The sequence below is a fragment of the Populus alba genome, chromosome 14 (assembly GCF_005239225.2).
Source record: "Populus alba chromosome 14, ASM523922v2, whole genome shotgun sequence".
In the NCBI taxonomy this organism is placed as follows: Eukaryota; Viridiplantae; Streptophyta; class Magnoliopsida; order Malpighiales; family Salicaceae; genus Populus; species Populus alba.
This window is the reverse complement of record NC_133297.1, coordinates 9,812,282-9,830,315: the sequence shown is the minus strand read 5'-3', so window position 1 is coordinate 9,830,315 and position 18,034 is coordinate 9,812,282. Positions and strand designations below refer to the sequence as shown.

Here is an 18,034-nt window from a genome sequence, read left to right as displayed (position 1 = left end):
GTCCGAAGAGAACATTTCTCGACTAAACACTTTAGGACCACGGTTGATGTAACTTGAAAGTCATGGTTGATGCCGAAATTTTTTATTTTTCGCTCAGGGAAAGGACACCCTTAACAAAACCACGGTGATTGAGGAACCAAGATTATACATATATATAAAGTAGAACAGCTCGTTTTTGCGGCCGCCCATCGTAATATTGAAGACTTTTGCATTTGCAATTAATTTTCCACTTCATTTTCTTTTTAGTAACGCTACACCAACAATTAAGTTTTACAAGAATTTCATACAAATTAACGTGTCAATTTTTTTTTTCTCAACAGACCAATTATTTAGTGTTTCTACGATGGATCAATTTCATTAATTGTGTGTGTATATATGTATATGGATACTAAAAGTAAAATTACTATTTTGCTCTTGAATTGATAAAATAGGAGCCTCAATGGTGGAGGCAGATTGTTCTTTTCCAATCACCCATTAGTTATTGAAAGATTGTTGAAAAGTATATTAGTCTTTTTTTTTTAATTTTTAGATTGTTGGAGGGTATGATAGTCTTTTGCATTTTTTTACATGGTAAAATGAAATATTTATATCCAAGATTAAAAAAAATTTAGAACTGCTGTATAAGTTTTTTTTTTTTTCCTTTTAAAAAAACTTTAAAACAATAAAATTACTTGTAACCAAGTGTTTTTTTGGTTTTTTTGCTTCTTAGAATACAGTAAAGATATGTATGTTTTTTCCCTAAAAAAAGATAAGAAATAAGGCATATATCTAGAGGCATTGTTGTCCTTTCACACATTTATTTTTTATTTCCAAAGTCATGAGTGCATTTTGGTATTTCTACATTGAGTGTGCTCATTATGCACCAGCAAGGAGGGTAGCATTTGTGTCATTTGGGTGGCTCCTACGGTGTCATCCGGTGATCTGCCATTTTGTTTTGTTTTTAGAAACATCACAAATACCGAGCCCTATTACTGTAGTAGGGCATGTGATATGGATGATAGACGGTTTATTGTTAATAATAATTTTTTTTATTTGAAAAAAATACATGATTATTTTTTTTATTTTTGATATTTTAATTTTAATTTCAATCCTAATTTTTTAAATTCTTTTTATTTATGTTATTAATATCTTTTATAAAAGTTTTATTTGTTTTCAATTTAGTCTTTCAATTATAATTTGTTATGCATTATTATTATTATTTTATCCTTAATTTTTTTATTTTTTTTGGCTCTTTTATTACAGTTTTATTAGTTTTCAATTTTATCTTTTTAATTAGAGTTTTTGTTGCTTTAATTTTTCTTTCAATTGAAAATTTTGTGGTTGCTCTCTAATTTATATTTTATTTGGGTTTTCACCCTCATTCTTTTAATTATATATATATATATATATATATATATTTTGTAGATCTATTTGTGTAATTGACTTTTTTTCCTGATTTTTTCATTAAATATTTGATTTGTTGGGGATTGAGTTTTTTTTTTTAGTGCTTCTGATCTAATGACTTGACTCACAAATTTGAAAAGTTAATATAGTTCAACATTCTTTTTTTTTTATGCTCATTCATTTTTATGATTTTACATTATTTTTTAAAAAAATTGTTTGAACTTAATTTTTAAAGATATTATTTTGATTCATCTATTTTTTTTTTGGTTTTATACACATGAACTTTAGTCTTCAAAATAAAAAATATTTATAATATTTTCAGCCTTGCATGATATTTTTTATCTTTTATTTTATTCAATTAGTTTCGTTTGTATTTTCATTTTTATTATTTTTTTAAATAAATAAATTTAGTAAACACAATCGATTAAATTCTTCATTTTATGAAATTAATATTTTTATTTATAATAATGTATTAATATTTCTAATTTTTCTGAATTGTTTGTTAATAATATTTTTTTTACATGATTAATTATCAAATTATTTAATTAAATGCTTGTAGCATCTAATTTTAGAATTCAATAAAAAGTGGTATATATTATTTCAGTAAACCAATCCAAGTGAATCTCTTTTACAAAACCTTTTTCGGTTAACAAATCCACTTCCGTGTGCCTACTAAGACCTGGCTAGGAGTGTGTCTTAGAAAGTGATTTGATACTTATTATAGGAAAACAAATTTAAATTATATAACATATAACCTTATCATATGTGATGGTGCGATAATAATTATATAATGCATCAACTGATTAATCATGAATCATATACTGCCAAATCATGTAATAAACAAAAGTTTAAACATCCCTGGCACTATCCTTTTCTCAGACATCTCTTAAAACGATCTCATCGCATCCCTATGTTGATCATTAAAGACCAGACCTCTCCCTTAATTTAGCAATCAAGATCATACACGCTTTTCAGGCAAACCGTCAGCAGTCTGACTGTAAAACATGGCAATATACAGAGACCATGGAGCGTCCGGCATGGCAGCAACCAAAACAAACCAATTTGAGCTGCGCAAATGCATTGGTTTTCCTTGACTAGACTAGCATATCAAAAACTCGAAAAAGTCATGATCAATACAGCATAAAACCTCGGGCAGCTTAACTAGCTTGCTGGAAAGGAGAGGGAACAGCCCCATCATAACAAAATAGCTTTTAAGCAAACAAACTTTCGAGTAATTACTACAACGAAAATTTATGCATGGCAATGTTAGTTCCACACAGGATAGATGGTTCTCATCCATTTCTCAATAGAGATTCTATCAAACATGAAGGCATATTAGTTTGTTCGACATAAAGATCACAGGATTATCACATTTCACTTCGGATTCCTAAGGACAATAATAACAGAATCACCACGGAGGAACATTTTGCTGATGAATCTATCTTTGTTGACTGGCTGAGCTTTCTTCTTGCCTTTCCCAGTTTTTGGCACCTGAAACAGAAAGCCACGAACATTTAATTGATATAGTAGTTACTTGGATGGAAAATTCAGCTTAGGACTTAGAAGTTGTAGAGTCTCTGTCAGTAACCAACCTCAGTCCACATCTCCCTAACATTTTCAAGAACCATGTTGCAATGTCGATCAAATGCCCTCACACGTCCAAGAAGCTTCTTGTTGTTGCGGCAGTTAATTAGTACCTGAATGACCAACAACCATCAGAATGTAAAACTGACCAAGATTCTAACAGCATATAAGCAAAATCATACCCATTCAATATACAGTTAAGTTATTTCATCAGCCAATATCAAATATGATAACTCCAATTCCAATAAATGGCATCTGTTAATTAGGGAACTTTGATTGGAGCCCAACATGCAAGGTACAAACTAGTTCTGGGGAAAGAAGTCAACAAAACAATGATTTTAAAGTCTCTTTATTCCTAGCAAACAAGTCTACATTACTGCAAAACTCACCATAACAACGTTTTCTCCAAACAGCACCATTAGCAAAAATGCCACAAATCAGAATGTTTATGAATAACTCAACTTTAACTTCAAAACTAGTAATCTAGTGGTTCTATTCTTTATCCCTTAATGATATACTAGGTCTGAAAACATTACCTGGGTATTATTTTTGACACTCATCATCAGAACAGAGAGCGGCCCGGTGCTGAATTCCTCCTCCTCATTCTTGCTCTGTAAAACACTTTGAAGGAGTGTTACAAGCAACCAAAGAAGTTATAAGACAAAAGTAGTGACTAGGCATCTTACTAATTGCAAACATTTTCCTAGCAGATGTAAATTGGTATATCAACGGATAGTAATAGCTCATTCTAAGTTGAATTGCAAAATGAACATCACATTTCACTTGAATTCAATTCTCTCTAAGTAAGAACTTTAACCATGTTTGCCCTCAGAAAAGCGCACTGCTCAAATACGCCTAGAAAAAATAAAGGTACTGATTTTTCTTCGGGTTCAGGAAGACAAAGAGATGCAAAAACTTGACATAACATGAAAGAGAATAAAGCCCCCACATGTTACAATAAAGCTGGGTAGAATAAAAGGTTGTATCTAATTCAATCTAATTTTCTCTCTAGCAAAAAGTTTCAACATTTGGAAAAATAAAACAGAGCACTTATATTTCCTAAAAGTAACATACCGGGGCATCCTCTTCCATCGGCCTACTGCAAAATATAGAGGAAAAAACTAACTGTTAGTATATTTTATGGTCAAGTTCAATATAATATTGAAAAAATAAACAGTACCCATTCAGATAAGTATCAGGAGCACGACTTCTAACAAATAACAGACAAATCACAGCACCTGTTTCCCTTGGAAATTGTCATACAAAAATATACTAGCATAGCGTGGTTGATTACTATAGTTGCAATATCTTGACTGTGCAAGTAAAGAAAGACATCAACGAAATGAGATGAATTTACAAAGCATGCTTTTGAGTTCCATGAAAATTGTATTTTCTTCACCACCAAAAATAAAAGAGAGAAAGTGATTGAGAAATTACAAATTCCCCAGTAGTCCAGAGGTAACATAATAGTTTATAAAAACAGTGTTCACTGTTGAGAAATTGAAGACGCATCAACACATTTTAAGCTTCGTGAAACCATATAAAGAAATACAGCAAAGACAAAAAAAATTGTTTTTTTTTTCTTTTCAAATGACAACATTCTCTAATATCCAGCAAGCAATTCCAGAAATAAAAAATAATAATGATAATCAGTTACTATTTTAATTTTAATGAGCAAACGATAATAAAGATCTTCGAGTTTCAAAACGACGCACAAATTTTACCAACCCTGGCACTAAAATCGAGCTCTAGGTTGCTACTACGTAGATAGAGGAATCAAATAAATCGATCCATAGCTAAAAGCAAGAAGATTAGGGTTAGAGGAAGTTACCTCATTTTGACTTTTGAGCTTGAAACTCTAGAAGCAAGCTATCAAAATCTGCAGATAAATAAAGAAAGAATTAGTATTTTTTTCTCCAGGAGAAACTGCAAGTAGTAATCAAGAGACGAAGCAGGAGAAAAAAGGAGGACTTTTGTGAACTTACAAGAAAGAGCTAGCTAGGGTTTAGAGTGTGGGTTTAGGGATTTCTTTCTTTCGCCTCTCAGATCTGGACGATTGGGGAACAAAATAACAAGGGGTCCGAGACGGTGCAGATTAGTACTATAAGACAGTTGGCACTTTACCATGTAGTAGTAGGTCCAATGGGCTTTTTTATCCTATAAGAATTTTGAGATTCATGGCCCAATTATCTTCATGCTAGTCTTTCTTTTTTTCTCTGTAAGCTGTCAATTGTTTTCGGTCAGCTTTCCTGCATCTGTCATTAAAATAAATCCACTCCGCCCACCAGGATAATGCCTAGGATTTTACATTGCCTTTTTTTCCAGCAAGTTTTGGATTTAGTTAGGGAGTATTTATTTTTTAAAGTATTTTTTATTTAAAAAATATTAAAATAATATTTTTAATATTTGCACATAAAACAAAATTAAAAAACACAAAAAAATAGCCATATAAATAAATTTTACCTTAATGTTTATCCTAGTGTTAGATCGTAGAATTAATAAAAGGGAGGGCAATTTATTTTTTTAAGTTGTTTATATATATTTTCTTGACACCCAGCATGTTCGATTGCAACCTTTCTACTTGTTTTGTAGTCAAATCTCCAATGAATCTCTTACAATAATGTCATTCTGTATAAATTAATAGCATGAATTATGCATGTGAATTGTATATGACTCTAATTATGCATTGTCCACATTATAATCTGGAAAACAATCCAAAAAATTGCTCAAATTAGCTGTTTGATAAATATGGTGAGGTTATTGCATGCAGGAATTCCTCTTTACCTTCCTCTTCTCTTGGTTACAATTAGTTGATAATCTCATGCGAGTTTATACAAATTAAAATTAATCATACTTCTTCAATCCTGTTTAAAACAAGTATTTTGGATTCGAGAAAGAGTAATATAGTTTTTCCTTATAATTCATGGTAATTATTGTTATTTAAAGTATTTTTTGTTTGAAAATATAATAAAATATTTTATTTTTATTTTTTAAATTTATTTTTAATATCAACACAATAAAAAATTTAAAAACACAAAAAAATTAATTTAAAATAAAAATATTTTTGCACGGTGCCTTACTTGGGATGCATTTTCCACTTTAACGAAGCTTGAGAGCTTTTTTCCAATCTATTTTGCTAGCTGCATAGTTTCCGACCTTTGTACATCTCAATTAACCAGATAAACTTTTGGATCGTTCATTTTGTAAGCTACTTATATTTTTATGGGAAGTTTTATTTATATATAGTATGATGATATTTTACTCCTCCCACATCTCCCCATCAGTTTTCACTCAACAGCACTCCTCCCATGGATTAATGTGCTAGTTTCCGAATAAGCTTGGAGACGTAAGCTCATCCATGAAACAACAGCAGGAAAAGAGGGGGAGGTAACTTGGACAAAGACAATCACTTTATTTCTTTTTCCCTGTGAACATGATTTTCACATTTTCAGTAAAAAGAAAGAAACCAAGCTCTTGGATAACAGCCATGGAAGAAGAGCTACATGGCGGAATGAAGCGTGCGGGTTTCGTTAAATCCACAAAGATAGCAACCAAGTGATGGCTTGTAAGTCGTAGGCGGCGGAGATGGAAGTTTCTCTATGCCAATGTTGAAAGGTTCATGCAACGGTTCAACAACAAGATTACTTCCCTCGGCGGTGTACTTTTCAAGCCAGGCGACAACATCGGTAAAAACGATTCCAACGTTTTCATCAGTTTCTCCGGCCGTCAAACCATGCCACATTCCGGGGTACAATTTCATGGTCTTGTCTGTGCTGCTCGCTCGCTCATACAAGGCCTTGCTTATTTCAGGGTCCGTCACCGTATCTGAGTCACCGTGCAACACTAAGAATGGCAGTGTCACCTGTCAATTCAACAACCCAAATTAACCAAACATTGCAGATGCACCGTCAACAAAGGGAGCTAAAAGCAGGGCTAGTGACTCGCCTTATTTAAACTTTCCTCCACCCTCATGCTAGTTCTGAGCATTTCCAGCGCTGTTTTCAGCCTAGGCTTGTCTTGGTATATCAGCTTGTTATTCCTTATCTGAACCATCACCAGGTCAGGAGTTGTCACCGGAAAACTTCTACTTTTATAAATTTCCGGCAATTTCCTTATCAGAACATATCATTTTTAAACAAAAGGAAAAAAAGCTTACCTCTTCTCTCTTAACAGGGTCTTTAAAGGCAGAGTCAATGACATCTTTTGACGGGACAATCTTCCACTTTGGTATAAGATCTTCAAAACCAGTCAAGATATTAATAACCACCTGGTGTGGCTTCATCTTCTCCGATATCTATCAAAAACAATTCACCCCAGTAAATAAGCATGCCCAGCAATGGTTAAATATCTATCGAAAATAAAACATGCGATCAGCCACCGGACCAGGCCCGCCACACTATTTACCTTACACATAGGGGCGGCTAGAACAGCGCCATTATAAAAAGAAGGTTCCTTCTTGTGGAGTAACAGGGCAACTGCTCCTCCCATGGACTCTCCATACAGGAACCTGCCCTTGTACCTGTACTCTTTCTCGGCTGAAAAGCAATGCGAACAAATTAATTTAAGCTGTCTGCAGTTCACCGTCATAAACTCACCGTAAAATTTGGGAAAACTGGTGGCTAGCTCACCACAAACTGACTTGAAAAATTCATCGCAGTCGTTCACTATATTTTCAAACTTCTTGATGTAACAACGAGAGCCAGTGGACCGTCCATGCCCCTCGTAGTCAATTCCAAACACAGCATATCTAGCACTTGCTAGCCTGACTCCACATTCTATTCAAATCAAACTTTGCTTCATTAAATTACGATCCAACATTTATATCACAGACAGTGTCAGGTATTGCAATAAAGCATAGGCGCATAGCAGTTCCAAATTTAGACAGGAGAAATTTACATCATTTTGATATATTGATAAAAATAAATTTTAAAAAGTATTATTTTGATGTATTTTTAAATAAAAAATACTTAAAAAAATAACTATTATTATAATCTTAAACATATTAATAATATTTACAGCATTAAGAGAGATAGACACGAGGAGAAAAACAATTTCTTTCGTGTATCTCTCTCCTTCTTGTTTGATGTTTCTCTTTGTTCCCATCTGTTCTTCTTTTTGTGTCTTTAGCACCAAGAAACTTCTATTGAATTTCAAGTTGTTTACCAAACAAATCAATATCGTTACATGCATGTCATTGAACAAAAAATTGTTACTCATGTTTAAAAAGATTAATAATCCTACGATTTCTATTTCATGGACAATTGTTACGCAAGTGCAAGATAAAATATGCTGGTGGGCCTTACAGCCCAACAAGAGACCGGTCGCCAAACCTACTAACCAAACTTTTTAGCTGACCCACGTTTCCATTTCTGGTCAGGCATTTAGCTGACCCACTCAGGTGCACTAATTCATACTCGAATGTGGTGTGAATAATTAGTAAACTTACTTTACTCTAAAAAAAAAATACTAACAATCATATTCAAACCAAGTTGTTAAAGTAGCATTAGAAATTATGAGTTAGATCAACGGAAATCCGATTAGAAGCTCTCCATTTTACAGTAACTTCAGCATGCGTAGACACGTGTGGACGCCAAGTTATGGGGCTCAAGTTGCCAAAAAGAAAGGCTTCACGGAGGAGCGTGGAGATGTGACGGGGATAAGATAAACAATATCGTCGTGATCCTCCCTTTTAGTGGCCTGAGTTTATCGTGATGTAACATAAAAATGACAGGTGTGGGACATGAGTCGACTGGACATCGATGGCCAGCTTCAACCTCTTGTCTGATTATTAGCAATAAGTGCCCATTCCGTCTGGCACTATCCCTATTTTTTGACTATATGCATGCAAGACGACAGATGTGTTATACATGTTATATTATACTAATAAATATATACACACACACACACACACACACACACACCTTAAAGTTAAATTGGTCATGTTTCATAAGTAAATACTGTCGCTGCTAAATTGTAGTGCCTATAGATGGAATACCCATAAAAATTAAAGTGGTCGTTCTGCATTCAAGGTCACCATTAAATCCAACGGGCAGTAGGATATGGTCAGAAAGGTGCAGCTCATGGAGTAGTGGGTGTTGTATAATTAATTTTTGGGACTGCGCTCTGTTTGAAAGAATTTATTTTTTTATTTAAAATTATTTTATATATATTATTTTAATATATGGATGTCAAAAAACAAAATTTAAATAAAAAGCACACCGTGTGCAGAAAGACAAACATGCTCACAGGAAACACAAAATCAATTGTTTTTTGCTTTTTTTAGCTTTGATTTTAGGTTTCAAGTGATCAGAAGAAGAAAACAGGGCAAGCATTCAAATTAGCTATCATGAACAGTAGGACGTTGCAACTAAAATAAAGAACATAGAGAAAAACAAAAGACGTCACTAAAGGGAATTCATTACCTCTCATGAAACCACTGCACTCCATGCCATACCCTGCAAACTCCATTAATGAGCTCAATAATTCACACACCAAACGTCCAACAACACAGACCAGTGCCACTGATGAGACTGAGAGATCCAAGACAGAGAGAGAGATAGAGTTCATGAAAGAAAAATACCATGGCAGAGGAAAACAAGTGCTTTTGGAGAACATGAATTCGCAGGCAACCATCTACATGTAAAGAGCTGCACTCCTCTCGAACTTTTTATATACTCCTGTCGAAACACGATCATAAATATCATCATCTCACATATCTCCATTAACAGCCCAGAAAAGAGAAACAGATGGATTCAAAACCTTGGATTGTTACCTCCCGATATTCAAACTCCATCGTCATGCAGAACCAAGGAGAAAGAACGCAACGTCAAGAAAGCAGCATAAACTGATGATCAAAGTTTGAAAAGATCGGAGGGAGAGATGATGAGTGGCTTAAGGTCAAAAGGTGAAAGAGAAATATATATTAACACGAAAAAAATGAAAATATTGGGGGAGAGGGATCCGGTGAGATTTGTTTACTTATCCTAATAGCGTGTTTGGTAGTGTGGTAGCGGTTGCTTTTCAAATAGCTTTTCGTGTTGAAAAGCATGCCAATGATGTTTTTTTATTTTTTAAAAATCATTTTTGATATCAGCACATCAAAACGATCCAAAAAGTACAAACCGAACTCAATTTTAGCAAAAAAAAAAAAAAAAAAAAATTCAAAATTTGACGAAACGCAGTTACAAATGCAATGCCAAACACTCCCTAAATCCTTGAACAGTTAAGATCTTATGTTAATATTTATAGGAGTTGAGCAGTTCCAAAAGTTATGAGGTGGCACGTGTGCACACCATCCTGCCACCGCCTTGGCACGGAGATTAATAAAATAGAGCAAAGATTGCAAGAATGCACCTCGCAAATTCCTTTCAACTCCATTCTCATCCTTATCACTTATATTCCCAGAATACTAATTTTGACTAGATTATTTAATGTGATTCACAGTTCTTCAGAGTTCTTATTTTTCTTTTCTTTTAACGGGAGTTGGTGGGTCCGGCTCAGCTCAAGTATAAATTGTTAATTAAATTTCCTCTATTTTCTTCAGCTCAAGTCTAATTTATTCTTGTATGTTTGATAATATATAATTTATTTTTAAAATATTGTTGTGTCTCTAATCTTTCATTTCGTTGTATTTTTATCATCAAAACTAAAATTAACATATTTTATGATTTGTATATGATCAATTCAGATTTTATATATTTAAAATACCCTTAATTCTTGAATATATATAGGTAGTATAGATAGTCTTGATCTTCATTTTTTTAAGCTTAATTTGTCACCTGAAGTTTCTATTCTTAGTATAGTCTTTCTATTTTCCAAATTATATTTCAAGAAACAATGTTTTTTTGTGAAAAACTTGACCCATTTCATTTGAGTTTAGGCTTGATTAGGGTTTTTTTTTAATACCTTGGGGATTCGATTGAGACAAAATACACGGAGCCCTCAATTGTGACAAAGTCCATAGTTTCGGGACTTGTTTGAGGTTTTCAAGGTATCCACGCATATCATTCTCATCAACTCGGTCTACTAAATTCTCTCACGTTATCCCAGTCAAGAAAGATAAAGGAAAATAAAGTAAAAACAAATAAAGATGTGGCCTCTGACGTGTTTTTGAAATGAAAGAGAGAGAAAAAGTTACGTTGACGCCTGAGAAATTAAATTAAATAGGAGCTATAAAAATATACGAAGTAGCACGCATAAAACAAAAACAATTTTCATTGTGCTTTAACTTTATCATATATAAAAATAGAATGCTGTTCATAAATATACAAAATCATTTTAATTATATGCAAAAATATAATAAAAGGTTTTATTAGAGATGGTCTCTCAGGTCCAAATATATAAACTACTACAATAAAAATAGATTTTATGAGAAATTTTATAGTTCTAAGTGAATAACTAGTGATATTTTATTGATTATTCTATAGTTTATTTTTTTATATATAAAAATACACAACTATAAAAGAGAAGTAATAGATAAAAATATTCTTATCACTTTTGATGTGTCATAAGTTTTATCCTTTTTTTTTGTGCTGTTTTTTCTTTTAAGATAGATTCTTAAAATTATGTTAAGATGTCACTATAAAATTTATCATCCCTAAGACTTTCTTGTGTTTTTATATTATTGTGTTTTTTAAAAAATCACACATTAAGATATAAAAACATCACAATAAACAGAAAAGAAATAATCACATAACACAACAACGATTTTATGTGGCTAAACTATGTCTATATATCTATAATCAAAGGGGAGAAATTCTACAATTATTAGAATCAATATATATAATTTTAGAGAACTCTTAGATTTGAATCTCAAATACGCTATCTTCACAGTACATAACAACTCTCAAGTGCACACACACAAACAAAAAAAAAAGGTTTAAATAAATATTTATTAAGAACATTTATTAGTCAAGTAAGTGATTAGTCACAATCCCAGGACTGTTAGGTTTTCATTGCCGGGCCAAACCAATTCATGCCACATCACAACAACATTAATTTTATTAAATAGTTGATGCCATACGTTCATGATAAAAATTAGTAACGGGATTTAGCTCATGAGTGTCCAGGATCCCAGTTCAAAGAGCCTTTCTTATACTTTAAAAACCAGGCAGATTATGTTTTGAAAAGCTTTTAACAAATAGCATCCCAGTATGCTAATAGGTTAAAATTTGACCCTGTACATTAACCAAAAAAAAATAATATAAAAATCAAAACTATAAAACTCAATAGGGCATTAAATGTAGACTCTTATATAGTTGTGTTTGGTGAGGTATAAATGGCTAAACTCAACCTATTTAATAGATAACTTAGATCGAGTTTTAATTATTTATATCGGATGGAAGATGGAAGTTGACATAATGTGCCTTAATAGGTCAAACCTAGACTTGATATAAATTTTTTAAAAAAATCTGGAAAATTTACACAATGTTATTTTAAGTTAAATAGAGTTAATTTTTCCAAAATTTTGCCAGCAGACTGCTTGCTTTGATTAGCAAATTGCTTTAGACATGGGTTACAGGATGGTGCTACTGGAAACGGGCTGTCTCCAGGTGGTGCATGCTCTAAGAAATCCTTCTTCCATCTACAACGAGTCCGGCCAGATTGCAGAGGATATTCTGTCCATAGGTCAGTCTTTTGAGCACCTTTCCTTTCAATTTTCTCCCTGTTGCACCAATCAGGTGACACATGTTCCAATCAAGATGGCTGCTGGTTTAGACGCTCTTTGTTTTGGCTAAAGGACAAATCAGTTAGTCTTGATTCTCTACCGAAATAAAAATAAAAAAATAGTAATACGTGTGTGTGTATATATATATATATATATAAACACCTAAGTGCCGCTACCCGCGAAACATCTCCATTAATATTTTTTATACAGGTCTATCCATTTAACTTTAAAAAAAAACACATTAAAACTATTGTTATGAAAAAAATAGAACAGGGCACTTTAGTAAAATAGGGTGTCATGTAATTAATATTTTTATCAAATTTGCTTTTCAAGATATTTTTAGATTGAAAATGAATTAAAATAATATTTTATTATTATTTTTAAAATTCATTTTATCAAAACTAAACTTTGATGATCCAAAAACACAAAAACCAATAAAACTAAAAACATTTCAAGAAACACAGTAAAACTACAATCCTACACGCCTCTTTAAGTACAAGAAAATAAAAACACAAGGTCTCAAAAGAAGGGTTTTTCCTTTATATCCACATTGATAAATTGTTTGGGCTAGATTGGCTACTAGCACAAAACCTGATTAAGCCTTTAAAAAAGCTGACTCACACTTGTATATTCTATCAAATATTTTATACGATATTTTTCCACGCATTGAGGTCTATATGCTATCTTCAAGCACATGATCAGTTAAAACATCACGTATCACTTCGATACAAACTTAAAAACCCAGCAACCTTTCACATTACTACAGTAGCTTAAAGTGTACCCAGTTGAAACAAAATAGTTCAGTCTTAAATGCTTTTTACAAACTATCTCGAAGTGTTCCATTGCAACAACAGTAGAACACCAAGTGGTTAAACCTCCCCGTCAGCAGTGTGCTCTCTAATACTACCACAAACAAAATTCGCTCATCTTAAGAGAATTTTAAATTTAGAATTCTACAAACAACAAAACAGACACAAAACTAACCTAATGCTCCACTACTAATCGCTGTACCATACCTAAGCTCTAATACGCTTGTTGGGTAAATAGTTGGGTCATCCCTATGGAGTATGGACTTTCTCCAAGTTTAATCAAGATGACCTTTCCATATAACATCCCAGTAATCTAAAGATTAACTACATATTCCACAACTAATCCTAATTAACTTGGTCCTTGCCACATCTAATACGGATCATTTCACAGTCCTTACTTTTAGGCTCCAGTTGGCATTCCCAATTCGTGCAAAATTGGTGAGAGCAAGCTGTAGTTCGTAGAGTTATTGAGCAATGCAATCATTATGATAGCGGGTAAAGATAATTAACGTGAGCTATTTAATGGAAGCATGGAAGCCAGAAACAAAAATTTATATTTTGCCTCTTATATGAAAATATTTTGATTCCAAAATTGTTCCCATGCATTACCAAAGGGTGATTCGGTGAATGATAATGATCTTGGAATGAAGGTGAACATTTCCTTAAAACTGCATGACTTGGTAATGCACGCCATCGTTAGAGAAAGAATCAGTTGTTCATCAAAGGGGCCCGTTAAAAAACGGTTCTGAAAAGTATGTATGATACTATAGAAGATAATCCAGTGGAAACTAAAAAAAGTCAGTTCATAAAAAGAATAGGTGACATTGCCGTGAAACTTGAAATAGAAAGATCTGAGGGTGAAATCCTAAGAGAGGATAAAGGAAGAAGTAAATATACTTGAAAGAAAGATGGCACTTCAAGGTATAGCTAATTGTAGGGGTCAACCCAAATCCAAATAAATAAGGAAAGAAAAGCTAATCCATGTTGGAAAATTTAGCTAGGTGAGTCTTTTATCAAATGGAAGCAAGCAACACTCCCCTAAGTTCAATTTCAGATGAATCAGGTAATAATGTTCCAGTAACAGATAATTACCTAAAAAAAATCAAACAGGTGGGATGTAGATGGTAACCAGGTGTATATGGTAGAGGCCAAAGAGGAAAGATCACCTAGCATGACCAACTCTGTTATTTTTTAGCAGATAACTCAAAAGGTTTTGGAATAGTCAGCGGCAACACTAAAGGCAGAAACCAGACCAGCCATCCCAACAACCTGTGTCCAACTTCTTGTCCCAGCAGCAACAGCTGCCCCTGCCACAGCACCCGCAATTAGAGGATTCACCTGTATGAAGAAAAAACTTTGATATGTTCACTTAATCATCAAGTGTTTCCAAGAGCACTGTGTTTGATAAATCATCAAGTGTTTCCAAGAGCCCCGTGTTTGATAAATGAACTTTTTTTTTGTGCAAGTCAACAACTTGCAAATAATCATCCTAAATACAGAACCATGTAAAGATGCAAAAGGCATCTATTTGATATTTGTAATTTAAATTATAATTCAAATATTGAATAAGATCATATCAGTCACAGAAAATAATAGTGGAGTGGAAACAACAATTGGTGAAAATAGGAATGACGGCAACCTAAGGGTAGAGCCTTTGTCGAAAGATCCAGTAAAGAGCAAACTATATAAAATCATTGCCTTAAAACATTATATTTCCTTGAAAGAAATCAACAGAGACTAAAATATACGGTCTAAAACTGCCCTTGATAATATTCATAATAAAATGAAGTTCATATTATCATGATCTTTATCCTTGCTTTTCTCATGTGCAGCTCCCTCCTAAAAATGGGGATCTCACTAACTATTTGATGCACGCAGGAGAAAAAAATAAATATTTCAATAACTTAGATCTTACAATTATCAAACTGATAATGATTCAAGTTGTGTTGATCTATGAGTAGCAATGGCAACAAGGTTGATATATAACTAACCCAGTCATTCTGCCTCCTATATCTTTGAATTCCACAACAAGTAGCAGTAAAAACTCCAGCAACAAGCCCTGAGCAATAAGACAGTAATGCAAGATCAAAACAAGTGAGCTTGGGAAACAGCTGATAAATGTTCCGAAAGAAGCGGCAAATGTGTCTTGAAAGGAACAGCCATATGTAACAATCATACACTGATGCTGTATTATAGCTAAATATCAAAGTGCTACACATACCATAGAACTTACATCTCTATGATTCTATTTCCTAAAACGTAGATGTCTAGTCCTAATTGATTAATTCATTGGTTTACTCTTTATCGACCTCATGATATGTCTTTTATTTCATATGCTGCTGTAATTGGATGGATAAGTGCTTACACACCCATCCAAGCCAATTTGCATTTGCACCTAACCGATCCCCAGATACATTATGCTTTTCTACTGGTTACAAGCTTGTCGAAAACCACCTAAATCATCTCCCTCTAATAGCATCGTCTGAAATATAAATTAAAGTGCAAGCTATAGCTTCAAAAAGGCAACTAAATAAGAGATATTCAGCGAATTACCACATTGGAAACCGAATTTCCCTATTGTCTTTGCCTGCACATGAAAATAAAATAAAAAAAGCGACGCCAAAATGAAAAAAGAAATGAAGATTCAAGAAATGAAATAGTAATAGAAACTATCTTACCACAAAGGAAGCCTGAGCTACGCCAGTCAGGCCTGTACGTATACAAAAAGAAAACAAATTCAATAAGAAACAAATTCAATAAGTGTCAATTTTGAATAGATGGTAGCTACTAACAGGTTGAGAAGGAAATCACCTCTTTTACGAGCATCATAAGGACCTATGCATGACCCCCAAATTGCACCTGCCTGAACAGAAATCACAAAGGTTCATTCAGTTTTCAGTAATCAAACAATCAGTCAAGGTTTCTCTCTGTCTGTCAATGGAGTTTCATTGGACAGTTATGATTACCGTTCCAACACGGAGTACGGAATCAACGGCGAGGGAAGAGCACGGCACCGCGCCGATGAGTTCTTCTTCCATTTCCCTCTCTTTTCCCACTTCTGAATTCCCATTTCTCTCCCCCTTTTCACCTTCCGGTTACCAAGACAAAGCCGTAGCTGAAAAGGGATAAAACGACGTAGTATGCAAATGTTACTTTTTATCTACGAAGATGACGTCATTATTTCAGCTAAACCCGTATGTGTAAATTACTAAAAGGCCTTGAACGACGTCGTGGAAAGGAGGCCCTCCAAAAGAAAAGAAAAACCCTAGATCCCTTTTCCATCTCGTCCCAATATATCTAGTCTCTGTATCACCTACACGGCGCTCTTTTATCAGCTGACGGAGGGGGAGAGGGCTCAGTTTGTATCTGTGTATTAGAGAGCAAAAATGAGTCGGGCAGCAGCAGCAGGAGCGAAGGGAAAGAAGAAGGGAGCGTCCTTCGTCATTGACTGCGCTAAGCCGGTGGAGGATAAGATCATGGATATCGCCTCTCTCGAGAAGTTCCTCCAGGAGAGGATCAAGGTTGGTGGAAAGGCCGGTGCTCTTGGTGACTCTGTTACCGTTACTCGTGAGAAGAACAAGATCACCGTTACCTCCGACAGCAACTTCTCTAAGCGGTACTTGCTCATCAATCTTTATTTTTATTCGTTGCTTGAATCCATCCTCATTCAGTTTCTTCTGTGCTTAGATTTTTTTTCTATAAAAATCAATCCTTGAAATTCTTCTTACGGAATCCTCTATGTTGGTGATGCAAATGACCTAGCTTCTTAAGAATTTGGAGTTTGATTCATGTTCATGAGAACTATACGTTTAGCTTTGTCTGGAAGAACAATAAATCATTGTCTCAGCAATCCTTGATTATAAATATATATTTAAAAAAAAAAAAAACGAACAAAATCTGCTCGTAGTCTTGAATGTAGTTGCAGATGATGAAAATCAAGCGTCTCCTTCTCACTTTATCATGACATCATGTGACTGCTGGACTGGTTGATAATTTTCCTAAGGTACTTAGGTGAAAATGGGGGATAAGGCTTTATTATTTATAGTTTTGTTTTGCGATGTTATTTGTTATGAAATTGACTAACAAGCGGCTAGACTGAAGCAGGCTTTGTATCTTTGGATTGATGGAATATATTGATTGTTGTTCTTGCATGGAATTTTAAGATCCCTGATGTTATTATTTTCTATTTCGCATCCAACTTCCACTGGTTGTCTGACCTAAATATTATTTCATGTTATTTGTGCTTCTTTTTTTCCAGGTATTTAAAGTACTTGACCAAAAAGTACTTGAAGAAACACAATGTGAGGGACTGGCTTCGAGTTATTTCTTCCAACAAAGACAGGAATGTTTACGAATTGCGCTACTTTAACATTGCCGAGAATGAGGGAGAGGAGGAAGACTGAAGACTCGGTTCAGTATTTCTTCTGATTATCTGTTCTGTTTACTCATTTTAGGTCCTCCGTTATCGATATCAGCGGTTGGGTTTTCCTCACTTGTTCTTTGAAATTTTGGCTACTGATAAGTGGATTTCTATTTTCAATTTTCATGTATTAGATGCTATTAATACAATCCGAATTTCTTTCTAGGGTTT

The 18,034-nt window shown here is 33.7% G+C and overlaps 4 protein-coding genes across 5 annotated transcripts; 1 reads left to right on the top strand and 3 right to left on the bottom strand.

Annotated features, from left to right (window-relative positions):
* Positions 1–2,580: 2,580 nt before the first annotated feature.
* Positions 2,581–5,101, bottom strand: LOC118041463 (uncharacterized). Its single transcript, XM_035048814.2, has 6 exons — positions 4,953–5,101; positions 4,799–4,846; positions 4,042–4,066; positions 3,504–3,578; positions 2,976–3,080; positions 2,581–2,874 (listed from the first exon to the last, which is right to left on the bottom strand). Exons 2-6 carry the CDS (start codon positions 4,801–4,803, stop codon positions 2,758–2,760), a joined length of 327 nt encoding a protein of 108 aa, XP_034904705.1. The 5' UTR covers positions 4,804–4,846; positions 4,953–5,101; the 3' UTR covers positions 2,581–2,757.
* A 1,258-nt stretch (positions 5,102–6,359) lies between these two features.
* LOC118041464 (caffeoylshikimate esterase) lies at positions 6,360–9,956 on the bottom strand. The gene is made up of 8 exons (XM_035048817.2): positions 9,740–9,956; positions 9,548–9,644; positions 9,390–9,422; positions 7,596–7,742; positions 7,372–7,502; positions 7,124–7,261; positions 6,913–7,011; positions 6,360–6,829 (listed from the first exon to the last, which is right to left on the bottom strand). The coding sequence occupies exons 1-8, from the start codon at positions 9,764–9,766 to the stop codon at positions 6,467–6,469; spliced, it is 1,035 nt and encodes a 344-aa protein (XP_034904708.1). The 5' UTR covers positions 9,767–9,956; the 3' UTR covers positions 6,360–6,466.
* A 4,365-nt stretch (positions 9,957–14,321) lies between these two features.
* On the bottom strand, positions 14,322–16,573 carry LOC118041465 (outer envelope pore protein 16-4, chloroplastic). Of its 2 annotated transcripts, none has more exons than XM_035048819.2 (6): positions 16,410–16,573; positions 16,255–16,306; positions 16,122–16,153; positions 15,997–16,030; positions 15,435–15,502; positions 14,322–14,750 (listed from the first exon to the last, which is right to left on the bottom strand). In XM_035048819.2, exons 1-6 carry the CDS (start codon positions 16,479–16,481, stop codon positions 14,628–14,630), a joined length of 381 nt encoding a protein of 126 aa, XP_034904710.1. In that variant the 5' UTR covers positions 16,482–16,573; the 3' UTR covers positions 14,322–14,627. The 2 variants fall into 2 exon arrangements, with proteins under 2 accessions (XP_034904710.1, XP_034904709.1); XM_035048818.2 differs by having other exon boundaries at positions 14,322–14,781; positions 16,410–16,570.
* Positions 16,574–16,724: 151 nt separating this feature from the next.
* Positions 16,725–18,028, top strand: LOC118041466 (large ribosomal subunit protein eL22z). Its single transcript, XM_035048820.2, has 2 exons — positions 16,725–17,059; positions 17,702–18,028. Exons 1-2 carry the CDS (start codon positions 16,830–16,832, stop codon positions 17,844–17,846), a joined length of 375 nt encoding a protein of 124 aa, XP_034904711.1. The 5' UTR covers positions 16,725–16,829; the 3' UTR covers positions 17,847–18,028.
* Positions 18,029–18,034: the final 6 nt, after the last annotated feature.